This window comes from Dermacentor andersoni, chromosome 2 (genome assembly GCF_023375885.2).
Source record: "Dermacentor andersoni chromosome 2, qqDerAnde1_hic_scaffold, whole genome shotgun sequence".
Lineage (NCBI taxonomy): Eukaryota > Metazoa > Arthropoda > Arachnida > Ixodida > Ixodidae > Dermacentor > Dermacentor andersoni.
The window spans coordinates 212849303-212871420 of record NC_092815.1 but is presented as its reverse complement, the minus strand read 5'-3'; the positions used below and the strand labels follow the sequence as shown (position 1 = coordinate 212871420).

The following is a 22118-nucleotide window of genomic DNA, read 5'->3' as shown; positions in this document are numbered from 1 at the left end:
AAAGTACACCAAATTTCTTGGTGTAGGGTTTGTTTACATTTCATCTGTGTATGTCACTGCTACAGTGTAGGTATGTTTATCGTAGAAGGTTCTTGAATCTGTTCAATACGAGCAGAATTGAGAAAATGAAGACAAAACATACATTCTCTGTTGCACACGTGCACACACACATTTTATAAGTATTCAAAACATTAAACATTAAAAGACATAAGCTAGAAAAACCTATCTATAAAGTCCTGACTTGCTCCGCAATCTATGTGTATAGAATTCCGATGTTCACACATCACCATAGTTGAGTTGGTCGTGTCGGGAAATTCCATAGCCAGAGTGATGCATGCGTCCAGTGTCTGCTGTGACTGCGTTATTCCAACAGGAGATGGGCAGCCAGGCAACGTGGCAGGACAAGGGCGCACTAGGGAATAACACCAAGTGCAGAGAGGCTGTGTTTTGTGCTCTGCTGGATGCCTCGAAGGATTTTGGTTCACACACATGTTGATGATGTTGATGATGATGATGGTGATGATGTTCACACATCACCATAGTTGAGTTGGTCGTGTCGGGGAATTTCATGACCGGAGTGACACATGAGTCCAGTGTCTGCTGTGACGGCATTATTCCAACAGGAGATGGGCGGCCAGGCAACGTGGCAGAACAAGGGCGCACTAGGGAATAACACCAAGTGCAGAGAGGCTGTGTTTGTTGCTCTGCTGGACACCCTGAAGGCTTTAACCCATTTGCTGCCAATGCCGGCAAATCGACAGGCAGTGGCAATGTTGCCAAAGCTGGCGAATCGCCAGGCTGCTGCTTTTAGGATTTTGTGAAGCTTTTGATAGAGGCAGCACTTATCACCTGATCTGAAGATGGTCGGATATATTACTGATAGATGGCAGTACTGAGTTGTGCCATTTGAGCGCACTTTTCTAGGTTTTCATTTTTTTTTTCCGTGATGATCTCTGGCGGCTGAAGGAATGGCGGCCCCCAGTGGACAGCGTGCTCTCTCCGAGCGTGAGATATTAGATATCCTCTCCGATAGCGACAGCGATGAGTAGCCTCAAGGCAATGCCAGGTGTGTAAGGCTAAAGGAAAGAAAAATGGAAGCCGCTGGGTGGGTGAGAAGTGTGGTGCTGCTCTGCACATGCCCGAGTGTTTGCAGATTTTTCACACGGTGAAACGCTTCCGACTTGAAAAAACTTCACATAATAAATTGTGAAGATTTCTCAAATGTTGATGAATGTATTTTTATCAGTGCCCAGCAAATAGTTTGCTTAGGCGCTTATGGACACACAGAAAGGTGAGTGTGTGGCACGCGCGTGCTTTCGGTGAAAAAATGCGCGGTATGGATGGCCCGCACGTAAGTGCAGCGTGCGGCACCGAATGGGTTAAACATTGAGCTTCAGGCTCGGGAGCACTAGGCACCAGGCCTGGATCCATTGTCCGTCATGCTGCTCCTTATGCCGCTGCTGCCTTCCTCTCTCAGCTTCTCCTTTCACGGTGGCACTGTTCCCCCATTCTATACTCACGCCACGAGGCTCTGCAGCGTTTCTTCTTTCTCTATCACGACTTCTTGCTTGCCATGTGCAACGGTCATGTTCATGTCTCCCTCATCATCATTGTCGTCTTTCCATTGTGAAGGCAGCGCATGTACCTCTTAACAGTCAAGAAAATTGGGGGGTTGGGTCACATGGTATCACTGGTGCATGAGTTGGTGCAGTGGTCAAAGCCATATTGTGATTGCCTTGCCAAAAAAGCTTTAGATGACAGGATAATAGGGGGAGTGAAAGTGAAAAGGGCACTGTGCATTCTGACAGAAGCGACAACACAGGCAGTCAAGCTCATTACCCCTTGTGGAATGCGGAGAAGCTCAGATTGAAAGAGAAAAAAGAGTCGTTTATGCGGCACACATCTTGCTTTGGACAAGACACAATCATTGTATGACTTGCGACAACTGGACCAGACTGACCAGCACATCCATCAATAATTTGTGACCACCACTTCCAATTTTCGTGACGTGAGGAGATGCTTTGTAAACAAACTCTGTGCCAAGAAGCTGTGCTCCATTTGGCATGCATTTTTAAATACTAATCGCCTAAAACATCTGTGGATCCCACACACTGTGGGAATCGATGTAAGCGAAGTTATGTATGCTGTTTGTTTTGATTGACGATAATTAGCAGTAATGTTGACGTCAAATGTGTAATTTGGTTCAATAAAAGAGTGGTGAATTGGTATTAAATGTTAACATGCGTGCACTACTGCTGTTTGTCTGCGTAGTCCACAGAACACACAGGGAGACGTGTTTGCTTGAGGCATTGTTTTGCATCATTGTTCATAATCTCTGAGAGGGTTGAGCATTATCATTGCCTCACATGGCACATCGCATTGTGGCATAAGTGGAATTATGGAATTAATGGAATTATAGACTGTAAGTGAATCATTTAATTTTATAATTGTATGTATACATTGTATACATACATTTATGGTCTGTACCACATTTCGTTGCACAGCAAAGACTTTCCTATTCCGTGCAGCGCTTCTATTGGGGCTGCGTGTCCTGGACGCTGAGTGCACGCTTTGGAGCCCTTCTGCTGGCACGTATTTAGGTGCTTCTTCTGCATGCGTGGCCAGCACGCTGTTGAGGCACCAGCTCTAAGCTCTCTCTTCAGGCTATGGACGATTGTAATGTTTACACTATCACAGCCCAGCACACAACCTCCACAGCCCATCACCTGCATTTTTCTCGCATAGGAAAGCTAGCACAGCAACATGCCATACACAGCACAAACTGTGAAATGCTGCCGCGGCGGCAGCCGGGGTTCGAGGAGGTGAGCGTCATCTGGCGGTGTTGCAAAAAACCCAGCAGCATGCGCGAGTCAGACCACCACAGCAGAAGCACCCTGCAAAGTTGGGAGAAAAGGCAAAGAAGGCTTCGCTCTAAAAGAGGATATAGTTGGTGATTTTTGCACATTTAAGGAATTCTGGCATGATGCTATAGTTATAGGGTTGACAACTATCTGATAAAGCAAGAAAAATGGGTCGAAATTTTTGTGTCAGTACCCTTTAACAAATTATTCACAAGTGCGGCCTACAGCCAACATACAGTGACAATATTTTTTTCTTGTCAAGTTTTGGTATTGTGTACGAAGTTTCTGCCTAAATGTCTTCAGGCAACACTGAATTACAGGCAGCAGGTGTCACCAGTTGATTTAGAGCAGGAGCACGTGATGAGGCAGAATTTTGGCATGCGACTCGCTCTCTTTTGAAAGCATGGTCAGAGGAGGCAGACCAATGCAAGAACTCTGGCTGCAGTGGTACGACACACAATGTGTAAAGCGAATGAAGTGTGCACCTAGGGTTCACATATGACAAGAGCTGTCAGTGCGAATTTCAAACTGCAAAAATGCCCCTGTGCCAGGCATCGGGTACATGTTGAAGAGGTGGTTAGAATTAAACTGAGAAGGGAGAACCGAATCAAAACCGAATCACGGTTTTGGCACGTAAAGGCCCTGCAGTAATAATAATAAATTCTAAAGGAAGCCAAAGATGGCTTGGGGTGAAAACCACTTCCAGTTTTCCGCCTAGTGTTTCTCTCCGATTGCCAGAAAAGTTTCCGAAAAATATTTTCCCCTTTCTTTGATTATAGTTATTCTCAATGTGTCTTGCACATATAGAACATAAACATTTCTTTTGGCTATTTATATTTCTCATCATTAAAGGGTTCAAAATGGCAGTGCTCAGCAGTGCATGACTCTGAGGCCCCCTGCACTGTGCAGGATGCCTGGACTCTGCACTGGACAGATGACCATACAACTAATAATTTGAGACAGAACTTAAATTTGCCTTTCTTCTCCCTCTGTGATGAAGCAATTCATGTCAACCTGATAGAGAGAATTAAGTAGAGGTTTACAGAGTACCATATATACTCGTGGAAGGGCCACCCTCGTGTACAGGCTGCTCCGCCACTTTGGAGGGCAAAATTTTGGAAAATAAATTCAAAACATTCCACTGAAAAGCAAAGTTAGTTGCATTGCCGCTAGATGACACTAGCTGCTCATCCTTCGACGCAGTTCAGGCCGGCGCCACGGCGCCATTATTTCTTCGTGTGGTGCGTCGTCTTGGCTGTGTTGGCAGCGTTTCGAGTCAGACTGGTGGCATTTTGCCTCTAGAGGAAGGAGCCCTGTTTGGGTCAGCGCTGCTCAGGTATGATGGGCCGTAGCGGAGATGGCCTGCACAGGCGCTGAGTTGCAGGCGGCCATGGCATCCGCAGACACTTGGGCGATCTCATCTGTGCTTCCGAGGAGGGGGGGGCCAGGGTGGCGTGAGGTGGGGAGGGCTACGCTCGTCCGCCACGTCGGCTGCTGAGGTCAGTCTGCAGTACCAGCATGTGTGACGGGGATCACTGTGCCTGCAAGGGGTGATGGCAAGCGGCTACAAGTAAGGCTCGATGCGACGCTTCCTTGGGTGTTGTCGCCTCTGACACTGGTGGCACAATTTCCCCATGACAAAGAGCCACTCTTGTAGTTGGTGGAATGATAGCGTGAGAAAAAAAAACGTACTGCCATACAAGGCAGGGTCTGCGGTGACGATGGCTATGATATTGTGCCAGAGTAGCATGCATCGTCTGTCTGCATAAGCGGAAGTCTGTCTGTGGTGGCTGCTGTGAATTGCAGCCACGTGTCACCCATGCAGTGCCTCTTGTGATCTCCCAATTAGCAAGACATTCGCACCACACTTTGCTCCGTGTGCAATGTGCCACACAAGACAGATTGTCTGTGCCAGCTATGCTACTCACAGCGTTCTCTTCCTAATTTAAACCATGTACCTATATAATCATAATACAAAATATTGACAGGCGAAATGATAATGTGTAAAGCTGTGCTCAAATTTTGCATTACGAAGTACCGTAATCGTCGGTGAATTTTTTTACTTTTACGGCACTGCCAGGGTGCTCTGAAACAACCAGTCGAATATGCTATTATCACTCCAGTTTGATTAGAAATGCTCACTTTTTGAAACACACCTAAAATTAAATGAGCAAACAGTATAGTCCATGCTGAATTTTTGAGGAAGCAGCTCTCCCCTGCTTTTCTATCCCAGGTACATGCACGAGCGACTTCAGCTTGTCCAGGAGGAGAAGTCCTTACTCACAGCCTCACTCAACAAGTTCAAGGTGAGTGGAAGCACATTGTTTCCTACAAAAACGACTACTGCAGAACCCCAATTATACATATTTCAAGAGACCATGGAAAAAATTGTAACAGCAGGGAAAACTTAACAGTGAGAAAGGCCCAAATTGTCACAGCAACATAGCACTATCTCTCAATGGCTCCCAGTGTGGTCATAAGATGTCCCAGCAGTCGTACAGTGATTGGAGAAGGTGCCTGCATGCATATATGATTATGAGACACATACTATGTTCCGTGACAGAGGTCCTTTTCCACTCGTATATGCTTCACCTCAATATGTTGCGTTTGCTTCACCGCATAAGAGTGCTTTATTGTGGTGAAGCTGACTTTATGGAATCGGCAAGAACCACCATCGCACCAAGACACTCTTGTCGGGCCTAATCAACCTAATCTTTGCACATGCTTCTGTGCTTTCCATACATGTCGCTTTTGTTGTTTATTCCATCCGGTCGACGTTGGCGAACTTTGTACTTATAGAAGTTGTGTGCTGTGGGAACGTTGCGAGCATCAAGGCACCGATCATGGCCGGGTCACTCACTGAATATGCTGACAATCTGCAAAATCGGATATTCGAGAAATCAAATACTAGATACCTGTTCACTGTTCAATTTGAAATTAAATATTTGAGGACACGCACACCCCTAATTTAAAGATTTCGCATTTCCTGTATCAACAGAGCCTGGCAGAGAAGAACCGTGGCCGTGCAAGCACAGCAGTCCTGGCAGGGATTTCCAGCAAACAGAGTGAGTTCCTTCACTCGCTTCTGCTGTTGCTGTCCCACAGCCATTCTGTGGGGGTGTTTTCAATTAAAAGTTTTGACACTTTTGGTGGGTATTTTTGCATACAAACACATGCTGTGTGTAAACAAGTATAAATAAGCCTGAAAGTGTGAGTTTTTTTAGTGTAAGTCTGAAAAGTACAATGAAAATTCGCAAATGTACCTTTGCCAGTGAGCAACAAATATCCAAGGCTTTCAGCATTTGAGTCCGCAAGGCTGTCAGGAAAATCAGCGAGATAACAGGCTATGACCGCTGCCCTGTCATTGCATAGCAGAGCTGCCTTGCATCCGATGACACAAGAAACATGTTCAGAATTCATTTGCAGGACATACATACTATGCAAGATCAGAGGCAAATACAACAACTCTAACATGATTGTAATGTGTTAAGCCTTGAATCTGTTAAAACCGGCAAGATGGTCGCATGTTGTTATCACTGTAGCCATCAAGAAAGGGCACTGCATGTCTGAATTATTAACACAAATTATGTTTTATTCACACTCTAGATTGTGCTCTGAACTTTTTGTTGACACTACATTCAATGCTTTTTTGTACACTTTCATCTCATAGAGCATGCAGTCAGTTGTATGAATAGTAGTTAAAGAAAATTGTCCTTATGAAATGTATGCTGTTAAAACAGTGGCAGAAGGCACAATTGCATCATGCACCCGAAACTTATCTTTCGGGTGTCGTCTGCTTCACATTCCACTAACATAATTCCCATCACTGGTGGTGCTGTTCACCGCACCATCCATCTTAATGCAATGGCTGTGTAGTTTCTACAGCAACAGCCAAACATTGCCATGCAATTTTGTTGCTCTTGCAGACATTCATTGTGGTGTTACAAACTTGGGGGGTACTTACTGAAGTACTGTATCACTTTCCTGCCTCTTTCACTACCTCTAGCAAGCCATGGCGCAGAACTGTTCTTACATTTATTTATTCTTTTTCTTTATTCGATGTGACAGCACATTGACTTTCATTAATTTGAGGGAGTAGTAAGAGGGAAGGAATGGGAAGCTGCAAAATGGATGTTGCAAAGTTATGCTCTAAAGGTTGTGCAGCATTTAAGAGTGTAGTGCTTTCTTTTCTTTTTCTGTTCTTGTTCACTAAACTGCCTTGCACACTGACCCCCTGCCCCATCTCGGCATGCAGTGCAACAGCTGTTGCAGGACAGCTGTCTGGACCTGAGCACAGCGGGGGCTGACCTGCGTAGTCTGGTGGCCCTCCTGCTGGAGGCACTCAACGACCGCACCCTGGCGCTCAGCCACCAACGCAAGGCCAACAAGTGAGCTGACTGAGGCTATGCTCTTGACGCATCCATCTTCGATTGGTAGTTCTCAAGCGTTTCACCCCTGGAGGAACATTGCCAGCCTTCACGAAATTTTTATAGAACCCACATCTCTACTTTGCCATCTCATTATCTGCTTATTCATGTGTGTCTCGAAGTTTATCAGGAAAAGAAGAATGGGCAACACCAATGGGGGAAGGGGAGGAAAGTGGGAGGAATCAATGATGGTGAAACAGAAGGCAGGAAAAGGCGTAATGGAGCAAGAAATGGCTGTGAGATGAGCCTTGATAGGAAGGTCACAGTCAAAGGAAGGGCAGAGGCCTGTATATCATGTTGGAAGCACTTGCAGTAGAGCTGCTGTAAGTAACAATGAAAGGTGCCTGGAAAATATCTGCCCTTAATGAATGTGAAAAGGGCTTAATAAGCTGCAACCCCATTCATGCTTTCTCATTTGTGTCATAGTTTGCAGACTTATCGCAGAGGAATAATGATGAGAATGGAGGACACTTTAATAAATGAGGGACTGGGTGATTAGTACTAGTACTGTAAAAGTAAAGTGATTAACAATGTTTAAACAAGCAATGTCACTGAAACCAATGTTTTGGCAAAGGGACTTGTTGCAATGTTAGCTTCAGCTACATTTCTTGTTCAACCACTGTTAACCACTTTAACCCAGTGAACTTTGTCTTACTTGTAGCAGTGAAGAGAACTTGAGAGGTGAGGACACACACACATACACAATGATTATGGTGCTTGTCGAACCCGAAAATGTTGTTTCCAGGACCCACCTTGTGGATGCCTGCCCTGTGTGATAGTACTTTCGGTTCTGCGTAACATGACAGATACATCATGCTGTCTCCTCAATCTGAGCAGAAGGCATTCAATAATGCAGGGTTTGAAAACCACCCCGAAATTATTGAAAGCCCTGAAAGTTGGAAAAAAAGGTTTAGGGGTCTTTAAAACTCCTTGAAAATGAATTTGCTCCTTGAACACCTTGAAAACTGCAGTTGGGGGTGACTTTCAAACGTCCAAATAACAAGCTCCGCATAGCTAGTTGCTATGCCATGCACACTGTCCATTGGGAAACAATCTTACACATTTTCTTTTGAGAGTGCTGCTAAACGATTGCAATGTGGCATTTTCACAGCCACCGAGGACAAGCTTGTTTAAATCGCTGTTTTCATTGTATATAGACAAAGTCAGACCAAGCAACCAAGCTGCACCACTGTTCTTGTTGTTTTGCCAGTTGGTTCACACCGCAGCCATCCTATGGCTCCATTTTCGAGCCCTAGGCTCTAGAAATGCCTTGCGGAAAGTATGCTTCAGGCACTTGGCTTCAGCATGACGAGTATCTTAATTTAGCTGAATTAGGACACTACTAACACCATCACGGCAAAAAGGGGTTAATGTCATTACAATGGGAAAGGGGAGCTATGAAAAACGGCGTGAAGAGATTGAAGCATGTGTTCAGCTTAGCAGCTGCTTAGCTGCAATGTCTTGCAGCTAAAAAGGAGATTTTGCTATTTTTCAGTTTATGTGAACAAATAAGGTTTGTTTCCCCTTTCTTGAATTTTGCCCTTTGGAATCCTTCAAATCCTTGAATTGTCCTTGGCTGTTAGTTAAAGTTAATCAACAAGCATAAGACAGCTGACATAAGGAAGTATAATATGGATAGAATTCAACATGCTCTCAGGGACGGAGGAAGCCTAAAAGCAGTGAAGAAGAAACTAGGAATGGGCAAGAATCAGATGTATGCGTTAAGAGACAAAGCCGGCAATATTATTACTAATATGGATGAGATAGTTCAAGTGGCTGAGGAGTTCTATAGAGATTTATACAGTACCAATGGCACCCACGATGATAATGGAAGACAGAGTAGTCTAGAGGAATTCGACATCCCACAGGTAACGCCGGAAGAAGTAAAGAAAGCCTTGGGAGCTATGCAAAGGGGGAAGGCAGCTGGGGAGGATCAGGTAACGGCAGATTTGTTGAAGGATGGTGGGCAGATTGTTCTAGAGAAACTGGCCACCCTGTATACACAATGCCTCATGACTTCGAGCGTACCGGAATCTTGGAAGAACGCTAACATAATCCTAATCCATAAGAAAGGGGACTCCAAGGACTTGAAAAATTATAGACCAATCAGCTTACTGTCCGTTTCCTACAAAGTATTTACTAAGGTAATTGCAAATAGAATCAGGAACACCTTAGACTTCCGTCAACCAAAGGACCAGGCAGGATTCCGTAAAGGCTACTCAACAATAGACAATATTCACACTATCAATCAGGTGATCGAAAAATGTGCGGAATATAACCAACCTTTATATATAGCTTTCACTGATTACGAGAAAGCGTTTGATTCAGTCGAAACCTCAGCAGTCATGGAGGCATTGCGAAATCAGGGTGTAGACGAGCCGTATGTAAAAATACTGAAAGATATTTATAGCGGCTCCACAGCCACCGTAGTCCTCCATAAAGAAAGCAACAAAATCCCAATAAAGAAAGGCGTCAGGCAGGGAGATACGATCGCTCCAATGCTATTCACAGCGTGTTTACAGGAGGTATTCAGAGACCTGGATTGGGGTGAATTGGGGATAAGAGTTAATGGAGAATACCTTAGTAACTTGCGATTCGCTGATGATATTGCCTTGCTTAGTAACTCAGGGGACCAACTCCAATGCATGCTCACTGACCTGGAGAGGCAAAGCCGAAGGGTGGGTCTAAAAATTAATCTGCAGAAAACTAAAGTAATGTTTAACAGTCTCGGAAGAGAACAGTAGTTTACGATAGGTAGTGAGGCACTGGAAGTGGTGAGGGAATACATCTCCTTAGGACAGGTAGTGACTGCGGATCCGGATCATGAGACTGAAATAATCTGAAGAATAAGAATGGGCTGGGGTGCATTTGGCAGTCATTCTCAGATCATGAACAGCAGGTTGCCATTATCCCTCAAGAGAAAAGTGTATAACAGCTGTGTCTTACCAGTACTCACATACGGGGCAGAAACCTGGAGGCTTATGAAAAGGGTTCTACTTAAATTGAGGACGATGCAACGAGCTATGGAAAGAAGAATGATAGGTGTAATGTTAAGGGATAAGAAAAGAGCAGATTGGGTGAGGGAACAAACGCGAGTTAATGATATCTTAGTTGAAATCAAGAAAAAGAAATGGGCATGGGCAGGACACGTAATGAGGAGGGAAGATAACCAATGTTCATTAAGAGTTACAGAATGGATTCCAAGGGAAGGGAAGTGTAGCAGAGGGCGGCAGAAAGTTTGGTGGGTGGATGAGATTAAGAAGTTTGCAGGGACAACATGGCCATAATTAGTACATGACCGGGGTAGTTGGAGAAGTATGGGAGATGCCTTTGCCCTGCAGCGGGCGTAACCAGGCTAATGATGATGATTATGATGATTCATTCAAATGTGCCGTATGAACCCTGATAATGTCTCCACGGTTTTTCTGGCCATTATGACCATGTCCTTGATAGCAGGGGAAAATAGCACTGGTAAAAAGTGCGTAAACATGCAGGTTTTGTTCTTCACGTCTGATTCCCCCACCGCAGCTATTTGGCATGGGCTGGAGGTGTCATACCTGAAAATCGCAGGTCTGAAACACAACACACTTTCTTAAGAGAAATTTTGCTTGTGCATATCTCCCAATAAGCCCACATTTCTTTAGTTTCCCCATGTAGTCAAGTATTGACCAGAAAGCCTGTATAGTAGCTGTATACAGTAGTAGCCTGTATAGTCAGGTGAAAAGAATAGATTTATTTTGTCCTGTCCCAAATTTCCAAGGGTCCTATGATTTTGCTTTTAACAGCTCTTTATGGCAGTTTGGTTGAATTCTGCGCATTGCATGTTCGGTAAGCTTCAGTTTTATACGTACGAGAACACTTCTACGATATCTGGCGTATAGCACGTTTCTCAATGTTTCTCTTACAATTGTTAAATCTCTTATCTGTTTCAGCTTCACCTCCCATATTAGTGAAAACAACACAATTGAAACAAGTTGTGGCAGTTCAACAAACAAATGAAATTAGTGAGCAGTTGTTATAGAAATGTTTAGATAACTCTTACACGTCAGGCTGGCATATCTTCTGGTTTTAAGGCAGAGCTTGTGACAAAAACAGAATATAAAAAGTGCTCTTTTGCTCTCTGCAAGTTAATGTGGCACCATAGCAGTGCTGGTCGACACCTATGTACGTTTGTTAAAAGTGTCCACATGTTCCAGTTTTTTGCATCTGTTCATCTGAGACCTCACAGAACAGGTATATTTTGATAGACTACTACACATTACATCACGAGGGTCTCGAATCCGGCAACATTAATGCCTTCAGGTAGCATGTGTGGGTTTATCGACCTTGGCAAGTTTATTGACCAGCTGCTGTCACCCAAATTGATCACGTACTTGTGACGTCTGCGGCAGAAAGGATGTTCCACACCTGCCACCAAGGTTTGTGAGTGGTGGCACTGGCTAACACTCCCCGGGTTAGTTATAGTAGTAAAAACATAAATATCTCAGAAAGTGGCCGGGAAAACAGTGCCGCAGTAGCTCGATTGGTAAGAGTGTTGCATGTGCAATGCGAAGACATGGGTTCATATCCCACATGCCGCAAGTTGTTTATTCATCCACTTTCATTTCCATTAATTTATCGTTTCTTTAATTCAGATAATAAGTACGAGTAATTTCCCCTATGTTGTCCTTGGTGTGTTTGTTGGCTTCTTATGATATGATTAATAAAAATTGGGCCTCTCGGTTTTCTTTCTTCTCGTTCATTTTACACTACTTTCTGTAAAATAAAAAGAGGCACAGGAAAGCGTCAAAGGGTGTACAACATACTGCCCTTGCCATGGCACTTTTTTGTTCTGTTGTTCTGTTGTCCCACCATTATAAACATCTGTCAGCACAGGTTGTGACACAGGTTCCGTTGCCACTGCTTTGAATGTCAAGCACAGTAGCCCGTTTATTGGGGGTGTTTGTATACTGCACTTTATCTGGTGCCCTATCCCCTCCATTTTTTCGTTTATTTGTGTAATCTCTCGTATCTCATCTTATCTGTTTTCATTGTAGAGTTCTGGGCAAACGTGTGACAGAGCTAGAGAGCAAGCTCAAGTGTGACGGCACCTGGAGGGTCAACATGCCCCTCTCAAGCACAGGTGAGCTTCTCGTATCGTGCTCAGTTGGATAGACTTCCAACTGAAAAGTGTTACCTGCCTTGCGAGAAGTAGGCGATGTAACAAGGGGCTTTCGAGTCCAAGGGTTGGCACTGGCGCAGCAACCTGAAGCTTGGCCAGGTCGATCAGTGCAGAGGTCCCAGGGAGAGACGAGACGGTGCAAAGTAAGATTCAAGATGTATATTTATTTCGTTAAGTAAAGAGTGGTCAGCTTGGCAATCTGCTCTTAACAAAAGGGGAAAGTGAGAGCTCTGGCTCATGAGGGACGCTGTCCATTTATAGCGTCTCGAGAAATCTCTCGCTCAGGAGGAGGAGCGCATTGTTAACTGAAGCAGGCACAATCCCTTTGTCAATACATGAAGCATACTCGCAAACAGGCCAGTGTTGAATATCGCTTGCTCTCCAACATTTGGTGAGAAGGAAGAATGTTTTGCGCTGGGCACAAATGCTCATACAGACTTTGACGCAAATCGGCATGCCCATTCATTCGTCACATTTGCGAAAAGCACAGGGCTTTTGGCGTTACTTAGCCATCCGAAATGCCTGCATTGTCTGAGTAATAGCTTAAAGCGCGTGGCGTCGTTTTTGGTCATGTGATGCAAATGTTCATCACAGAGGCGAGTCGTAATAAATGAGGACACATGCTGGAAGGAGCTTGTGAAGCTTAGCAGCTGTGCCTTTCAGCTGGTGCTTGCAGTGTCGTCGAGTGAGCTACTCGACTGAGAGATGTGTATGCTGCAGGTGGAGGCATGGCTAAGATGTGAATTGGGAAGATAACTGCTGAGCAAGGAAGCGTGTTGAAACATAATGTGTGAAACTAGACTGCTGTGGCACTGTCTTTCCAGATCCAGCAAAACTGACCAACAGGAGTAAAGGAAGCAGTAACTTAGAAGATGCCAACTCGTTGTCTATTGGTGCAGTGGAGTTATCGGCGTCCAAGCCAACACCAGACAAAGGTTAGTTGTACCCTGTATCTTGCCTGTAAATGCAGTTTGTACTGAATGTCGCATAAAAGGAAGTGCCAGGTATGCATGACTCTTCTAGCTAAACCACTGGCTCATTCGTGCTGAAATTTCTCTCATGGGTTGCATTTCATGGTGGATGCATTTCAATACCACTTTCATGAGCATTGCTTGCTGTTTTGTACGAAATAAATAAGGAGTACGCATCCCTTACAGCGATGCCAAACAAAATGTGTAGGATCTGCGGAAATGGAACTGTGGTGCAGTATTTCACTGCAGTGGTGAAGCAAGGCACGCTGTGTTTCACCTATAGCCTGTAGTTGCAGCCTAACAATGACAGACACTAGCTTTAGCAGCCCTTTCTGCCTTTCCTGTCAGCAAACACTCTCTTCTTCTGGGTCTCTCTCTCTCTCTCACTCTCTGCCCACATGCAGACGTTCCACGTTCAGTGATCTCGAGGGAGAACTCGCGTGACGAGGGGGAAGACTGTGTAGCAGGAGAGGAGGACCTTCCCCCGGAGCTGCAGCGGCTCCTCTCAGCTGCCATGAAGGAGCTCAAGTCACCCCAGCACCGAGCACTCCCACCCCCTCACAAAGAAGTGGCTGACCTTGCCTGCTGACATAGGGCATCCTCTGGCAGTGGCACGACCAAGATCCATCGCCAGTATAGTGTTTGAAGCAGCATTGTACGACCTGCGAATCCACGACTGTGGCATGCACAAGAAAGCACACTTACGCCATGAACCACATATCCTGCACATCAGTGAGTGCCAAGACATCAGGATGTGCTCAAGCTGCATTGAGTGTGTGCAACGTAATTTTGGGACGGATGCTTTTCACATTTCAGCACCGATGTATACACCTTTTCACCGGGGCTCGAGATTCTTGCATGTTGATACAAAGTGTACATGTTGCCACTGTTCCTAGTGCTTTTTAGCCAGTGCTCCCATAGGCTCCCAACAGTCTCGAGGCATCATGGTGATGGCGAGGGAGCGCTTGTCGGAAAGATCCATAGGCACCGTGCAGATGTTGCACGGTGCTACAAGTGCTTTATTGAACAGTGCACGTAAAATAGACAATTTTAACGGCAAAGGCAGGACACGCAGCATGGTCAGCACATTTTTCTGCCATATTTATAATGTTTACTGTCATTAATCAACTGTTTGAATTAAAGAAAACGAGGAAATATATATGGCTGCTGCCTACATGACTGATTGCACGTGCAGGTCATGTAAAACATGCAGCAAGATTGAAAGTATAATGCACCACTGCCAGTGGTTATCGCTGCTTGCAGAAGCTCGGCATGTGGAGAAGCTTGTAACGTAAAGGCATCATGAGCACCTTTGCCTCTTCAGAGGACAAGACCAACACACAGTTATCAAAACATACTAACGTACCTTTGCTAGCGAGCAGTGGTTATCAAAAATCTAAACAAGGCTGTGGAAATGCTTGTGACAAATGCACCTTTGCTAGGAAGAATTGGTCATCTAATGCTCTTGGCATTCGAGTTCACAAGGCTTCGACAAAATTGGGGATATGTAAACGGTGTCTCCTCTGCTCCTGTGTTTTCTTAGCTGCTACTGTATTCCACGACGTGAAAAGTTGGCTTAGACTTTATCCATCAAGCGTGCAAAGGGCACGTACAGACAAAAGCAGCTATCTGTTAGCAACTATCTGTTCCTTGTGGTATGCCTGCGACCTCCTGAAAGTGCCAGGAGAAGGGGCCATGAATGCATTCATTTCATTCACCTCTGACTCGTAATTGGGCTGTGGCTGACACTATCGTTTCACTGTCTCTTTTTTATGCCTTGATCTCATAAACACACAATCAATCATGCAAGTTACTGCCACCCGATTGTTTAATGCAAAACATTTCATTTCAGAATTGCATCCTGCATTTTTTCTTGAGTATCGCCTGTTTTGAATGCCCCAGACTAAATTCCAGCCAGTTGGGATTTCTGTCAGCTGTGCTGTCTGACAACTTGCTGAAGATACACAGTGCCTATACTAGTTGGCTCTCATAGAGTTTCATAACAACTTTCTAGAGGAATGTATGGAACTGAAGTTACTTAAAGGGATGCTAAGAAGAAAAGCAAATTCAGTTTTGTTAGCAATTCATTGTTATACAAAACCGAAATGGCCACTTTTACTTTAAAACACAAAAGCAAAAGGTGGGTGGAGCCATTGCCTGGAACTTCCCATAACAGCTTGCCCCCCATATTATGGATTTGGATTGCATCTGCTTGGGGCCTGGTGAGTCTTTTTTATCAGTAAAGATGGACTACCGTATTTACTCCATTATAAGGCAGTCATGATTATAAGATGAGAGTGCAGTTGCGGGGCTCAAGAAAAAGAACTTAAGTATGCACACTAGTATAAGGCGATGTAGAATTGCTGACAGACTGTTCAGACTTGGCAGGGGTTGCCCGAAATAATCTAAAGTCTCCCGGAATAATCGGTGCAGGTTATGTGCAGTTCTGTCTTGAGGTGTGACTTCACAGTGCCACAAAGACACAAAGGCGAAGTTCACATACGACCCGCACCTCACCTTTACTGTTAAATTTTGTTTAAAAGAGCCAAAGGCTGAACGTAGCAAGTTTTGAGAACGTTTACTGAGCCACAGTAAACCAAATACGAAAAAATAATTTGAAATCCGTGACATCACACTGATGTACCGATGCTGGGGTTCTTAAGTTTGACCTTTTTCTCTCCGAATATGTAACCTAGTGCAGTGGAATTAACAGAAAGAGAGTATTGAAACAGTATTTTATCAGTGTAAACTACTTTCTTGTTCCTCTTTAGTTGCCCTTTAATTGACTACCTTCAGAATAACAGGAAATACAGGATTCATTAGGACTGACACTCTGTTGACTTGCACTTGCACAACTATGAAGTTTAGCAAGTTGAGTTTGCCTCCACTTGGTTTGCAATATGATCTAGTCACGGCTTGGTAGCCAATGGTGCTTCCACAAAGTTGCACCAAATTTGCATGAGTGCACAGATTTTATGTTCCACATCACACTAAAACTGCTGCAGAACTAACCCTCAGCAGTGACCGCCACTGTGCAACCAAATGATTTATATTTTGCTGGTGAGAATTCGTGGCTTCACGACTCCGCGGTGCTTTAAGACATCATTCTCAATATTTTCAGGGGTAAATTTTTCACACATATAATAACTAAGGGCACCACCTTACTAGGATCCCGCCAGAAAGCAAGGACTGGCTGCTGTCTGAGGAAGGGTGGGACTGGGGGTTAGTCTCCCAACCACCGCCAACCCTGAACCCCATCAAGGACATAATAAAGTTTTATCTCTCTCTCGTTGAATTTGAGAAGTGCAGCAGTTTGACCTAATTAGTGGCAGCCTTGTTGCCGAGTTTATGCAGTCAGTGTTATCACAGGTTGAGGATTTGATTTATTGGTTGATTGATTGATTGATTCATTGGCTTTAACACCTCGAAGCTGCACAAAGCTGCCGTGGCGGATGGCTCCAGAGTAATATTGGCCACTTAGGGTTCTTTAACATGTGCCTAATTTAAGTACTGCACAACTGTTTTTGCATTTCACCCCGTTGAAATTCTACCGGCAAGGTTGGGTTTTGAACCCACAATCTCATGCTGAGCAGCAGAATGCTATAGTCACACAGGATAAGGCACAAGCCGAGCAGATTATGACACTCACATACTTTCCATTGTCCCCATACTGAATGAAACATCACTTTGAGAAACCAAACAATGCAGACACTGGTGCCTCTACATTTCTCTGTAGTTAATGTTTTAGAAACACTATGCCAGAGCCTCCTCTGTACTACTCTTTCCAATGCCAGTCACGTCGCCCACATTTCAATGGGCAGACCTCTGCTGCTGCGTTTCACGCACCGACTGCCAGAGGTGCCAGCTTCTGACCCTCTCGCTCGTTCTCAAGGGTGGAAGGTTTCGAACACGCTGCACCCATTCATTTCGCTGGCTCTGTGTTCCCACAGTAAATTGAATACATAATTCTTTCACAGCTTGCATCATGAGAGGCATGGTTAAAGGCTCCAGATACTCACAATTACGTGCACGAACCTGGGAAGCTGATATATAGAATCATATACGTACCGTACCATTGCAGCGAACTTGGAATGACCCAAATAAAGAACTGCAAATGCAAGAAATATTCACACAGATGCTCAAATAACAAAGAGTTTATTCATTACTGTCTGGTGCAAAAATACATGCTACCAGACAAAAAAAAAAAGAAGAATGGTGAAAATGTTCAAAGAAAATTTTGTGCATGTTCATAATACTGAGGCTTTGTTCCCGTAAGTTTCTGGAATTTCTTGGTCTTCATTGTATACAACACATTTGTAAAATTTGAAGCAAGATGAAGCAGATGTAAGCACATAAGGTTAGCTAGTGTCTTTGTAACCTTTGAGAGTATGATATATATTGGCTCAGTGCAGAATAATCTCGAATGCCGGAAACATTTTCACCTATATATGCTGGATTCCTTCCTTAGTTGATTACTGGTAGTCTCGCCTTCTTTTTTTAGAGTCTGAAACAGTTTGAATAAGTTTGTGCACTTTAAGTTTCTCCTTAGGCCGTCCAAGCAAAATTTTTTAGGCAGTGACCATGATCTCTGACCATCGATCTCGTTCATTTCATGCTTTCTAGGTTCACGCCACTTCTTTTCAAGGAAGGCTTACGTCGAGCTTACCTTCTTCGTTTGTGTGTTGTTGAATGCGAAACACAGCTTAATACAAGCATAGCTGTTTCCCACAACAGATGCCTCATTCGAGCAAAAGCTTGTCATGTCTTGCATGACTTCTTTTCCCAAGAGACCGAGGCGCTCCCTTTCAGGTCCCAGGAAACTTGATCAGGCATGCTTTCGCTGCTGTTTGGGATTAACATGGCCCGTAGACAAAGCCAAATTCTGATGTGCATTTGGATTGTTAGAACTAACATAACAAGAGAACACCTGGAGTGATGATGTCTCAGACTTTCTTATTACTACACTCTTCAAGGGCACCAATGCAGGTGGTGTTCCAGTAGAGTGGACTTGTTATGTGATGTATGGCTATGTGCGATATGTGTGTTTCATTCCCGAGTTGCGAGAAAGATTATTTTTTGAAGATGAAGCGATGTGGTGTCATACTGAACTTCCGACAACAAGGTTCTAGTCAATAGAAAAATGAATTCCACTTATCTCCAAATTAATTGTTTTCCCTGTTTCTTACTGACTTGAAATGTCTGTTGCTTATTTGTTGCCAGCAAAGGCAGTTGTAGAAACTAAGTTGGCAAACAAGGTCCAACTGTTCAGGAAACTGTCCTGGTTAGAATTATGGCTGGGGACCCCTTAGTGCCTGGAGACCCACAGCACCTTGTAGTGAACAAGCTGTGGAACTTGCTAAGGAGTTATGATTCAATGCTGTGTGTGTGCAATTGACTGTCCTTTCTTATTCGCTCATGCACTGTCTTTTGCACTGTTCAATATGCAGCCGAAGTTTCTGTTGTGTGTACTTAGACACTGTGATGGCGAGCAGTGTTGACTGTGTAGTTGATTAATAATAAGCTTAGTGGCAGCAGGTTGTGTTCTTCACGTTCACCTCTAAGTCATTGCTTGAAGTGGTAGTTTTAAGCACAGTAAATTCCACAAATCGCTCTATTTCTCCAACCTGCACTTGCCGCAGACATGCAAATACAAGCCGCTGTACATAGTTGATGACAGTTAGTACTATTGTCAAACGTGTTGTTTGTGCTACACAGGTGGCCTGTAAATGACAGACACTGTTACATGAAGCCAACAGATTATGGAGCCAAAAAATGCCGTAAGGGAAATGTACCACTTCTTTAATTAAACTGGCAATTAAATAAGACAAAATGGTTAGATTTATGATGGAGGTTTCCAATTTCCACTGTACTAACTTGCAGGATGTTTGCATTGAGATAGCCTGCATAGAGATGAGGACAGTACACTGCGTGGAATCTTCTCAGTAAAATTGCAGCAGCGTCATGATACTCGCCTCAGGCACTGCATCTGCGTTTGCCCGTGCCAATACACGGCCCAATAATCACAACTTCTAAAGGACATTATGGTGATGAAACTGTGTTGCATGTATGTTGAGAGATTTCCGGTTAGATTTGTGGTGCAAAATTGGTTAATATAGGGAAAACATAACACAAATAAAATGAAGTGCTGAAAGAGAGATCATGCATGCTTGGTTGCAGTAGTACCAGAAAGCTGATCATGCAGCAGGTTCTCTCCTTGTGTTTGTTTTGACGATAAATGTTTTCGTCAGACAAATTTCCAGAAGGCCTATTTTCTTCCTTTTTGTTTTCTTTTTTCAATACACTGCATGCTAGACATTAAATTTCGTTCCTGTGAAAGAAATACACTGTCACCAGGCTCATGTACTGTGGCCTTGTCATATGTTCAGAGACCAAACATCTGGAAATTGTCTAGTCAATGACGATTGATTCAGTTAGGGTGGGACCGAAGACACGAGCCCCCAAAGATACAAGTCACCAATAGCGCTTGATATACTTTATTTACTCGTAAGGCCTGCACTTTGCCAAATATTTTACAGGCTGTGGGTCTTGCCTGACACAGGCTTATGGCTACTCATTGAAGCATGCCACACGGTTGACATATTTATATAGTATGCAATCAGCTGGAGCTTCGAGGTTGCAGCATATGCCGCGAGGTGTTTTCCTATCAGCTGTGGAACGCGCCCAAATGCGCAGTGCAGCCGCACAACAAGCAGCAGCACAGCTGATGCCATTGAAACGTACTGGATGTAAGCCGCATTATCCGTCTGGATATGGTAGTGATGATGATACCATCATTGACAGGACAGTAACTAGTGCCACCTAGTAGTGGCTTGTGCAAAATTGACCAGCATGCAGGTATGCACTAGACACTTAGGGAAACGTTTTCCCAAATTTTCGCGCTCTAAAGTAAGGTTGCAGTCCTTTACACAAGGGTGAGCCATACGTGATTAAATATGGTAAAATGTCTGGCGTGTAAAATGTAGTGAACACAACTCTGATGCAATCAGTTTAATTTACACACAGCCTCTTTCGCACTACAAAGGTGGATAGGTAAAAGGGCTTCTGCAGAGTGTGTGGCCAGTGAAGATAGTGTATACATACTCGGAATAAAGCATATGCGGTTAACTAGATGAGTTTGGCGGTATGAATTTTAAATGATGCTGTGAAGCAAAAAAAAAAAAAAGGGCTTGCATTGTTTCCTCCATTTGCTTCATTTATTGTTTGTGCTATCTACAAAATGTGGTTAAGTAATCTCATTGTCTGATGCTGCATGTCTCGTCAGTTAAATATCAAGTTAAGCGAGCTTGACATCTTACACTTCGCTGAAATGCTGAGCATCACCATCATGCAAACATGCTCGTAATTGTTGAGCAACTAGTCACCAGGAAAAGGTTCGTCATAGTGTTTATGCACTGCCGTAAGGTCTGTTGAACTGTCTTTGTAGCAATATATTGAAATCTTGAGAGAACTATTTCACAAGGATTGTGGTTTGGGCAAGTTTGTATTCCATGGTGTGCCGCCCTATCTCCCTTTTTTTTTCCTAGTCTGTCTTATTTTCTCCATTCTTTCTTAGTAGTGCTGATTCAAGAAAACGACTCCTTGTATTGTCATATTAGCAGTGAAATTGCTTACACTTCATTAGGCTTTGTCAAAAATTTGTTTTGAACAACACTCGGAAGTTATATTGTTTGGCACTAGATTGTTGCGTGTGCATAGCTCATGTGACTCAATCGATATTTAACTGTTGCTATGTCAGTACTACGTGTTTGTGATATTAAAGCCTGTGTGAAAGGATTTTACCGTGTGCTTTGATTTGTCTAGTCAATGTAGAGTGATGCAAATATTTGCACATTCACTTGAAATGTATTGCCTCTTTCTTGTTTGTGTGCATCCAAAAATAACGGGCATCAACAGTGCCACATCTAATAAACAGCTCGTTGCTTCTTATGGCTGTCTAGTTTCATGGGAAAGTCATAGCCACTTTAACTCAAATAGAATGGGATAGAATTTTACTTACGCTGCATAGGGGACATCACTGTAGACTCGGAAAACAAAAGTAGAGCTTGAAAGCAAATTCATTGCAGAAATAAAACGTGAAGGCGATACCAGAGATATGTAAAGGTGTTATTGACACAATTGCATGCAAATTATATTTTTTTAAAGGCTTCCTTGATAGGTACTTTACTTTGTGATTCTGCTAGTAAGTGCATCCGGACCAAACTGCTGCAGGCAGAGTGCTGAAGCCGTCAACAGTATATGCTGTTGCTCTGAGCAAGATCGGCATACCAGATTGTATATCAATTCACATGCACCAATCATCTCAACTCTATAGCTGCTGCTGGAGAAGGAAAGTGGTAAGGTTGACGAATATATTCACTCATTATGTGTCTGTGACTTCATGGATATAGCATCAGGCTATTGTACTGGGGAACCGAGGTCCAAATCACCCTACAGGGTACATATTTATTTAAGCCTGAAAATTGATGGTAACAGGAACCTACGTACTGCAAAGAGAAATAATTTTTGCACTCTAACTAGGCATGTTAATTTAACAAGCATACGGAGCTCTACCTATAGAGTGCCATTATTCTTGACCAACAAGATACAACTTGCAGCACGCACTTTCATCAGCAATGCTCGACTTGCAGCAGCGCTCGCCCGAGTCCTTCAGGTAAGTGTCGTGCAGGTGGAGTAAAAC

At 43.8% G+C, this 22118-nt stretch overlaps 1 protein-coding gene across 2 annotated transcripts in view; it reads left to right on the top strand.

Moving 5' to 3' along the window:
- The window catches only part of LOC126540161 (coiled-coil domain-containing protein 149), a 50485-nt gene extending 31517 nt beyond the window's left edge, over nucleotides 1–18968 (top strand). For both annotated transcript variants that reach the window (XM_050186947.3, XM_050186946.3), the window contains 6 exons: nucleotides 5095–5167; nucleotides 5860–5926; nucleotides 7117–7249; nucleotides 12325–12410; nucleotides 13274–13384; nucleotides 13825–18968. In XM_050186947.3, coding sequence (XP_050042904.1) covers nucleotides 5095–5167; nucleotides 5860–5926; nucleotides 7117–7249; nucleotides 12325–12410; nucleotides 13274–13384; nucleotides 13825–14009 — 655 coding nt within the window. In that variant the 3' untranslated portion in view covers nucleotides 14010–18968. The remainder of the gene's footprint in view (nucleotides 1–5094; nucleotides 5168–5859; nucleotides 5927–7116; nucleotides 7250–12324; nucleotides 12411–13273; nucleotides 13385–13824) is intronic.
- Nucleotides 18969–22118: the final 3150 nt, after the last annotated feature.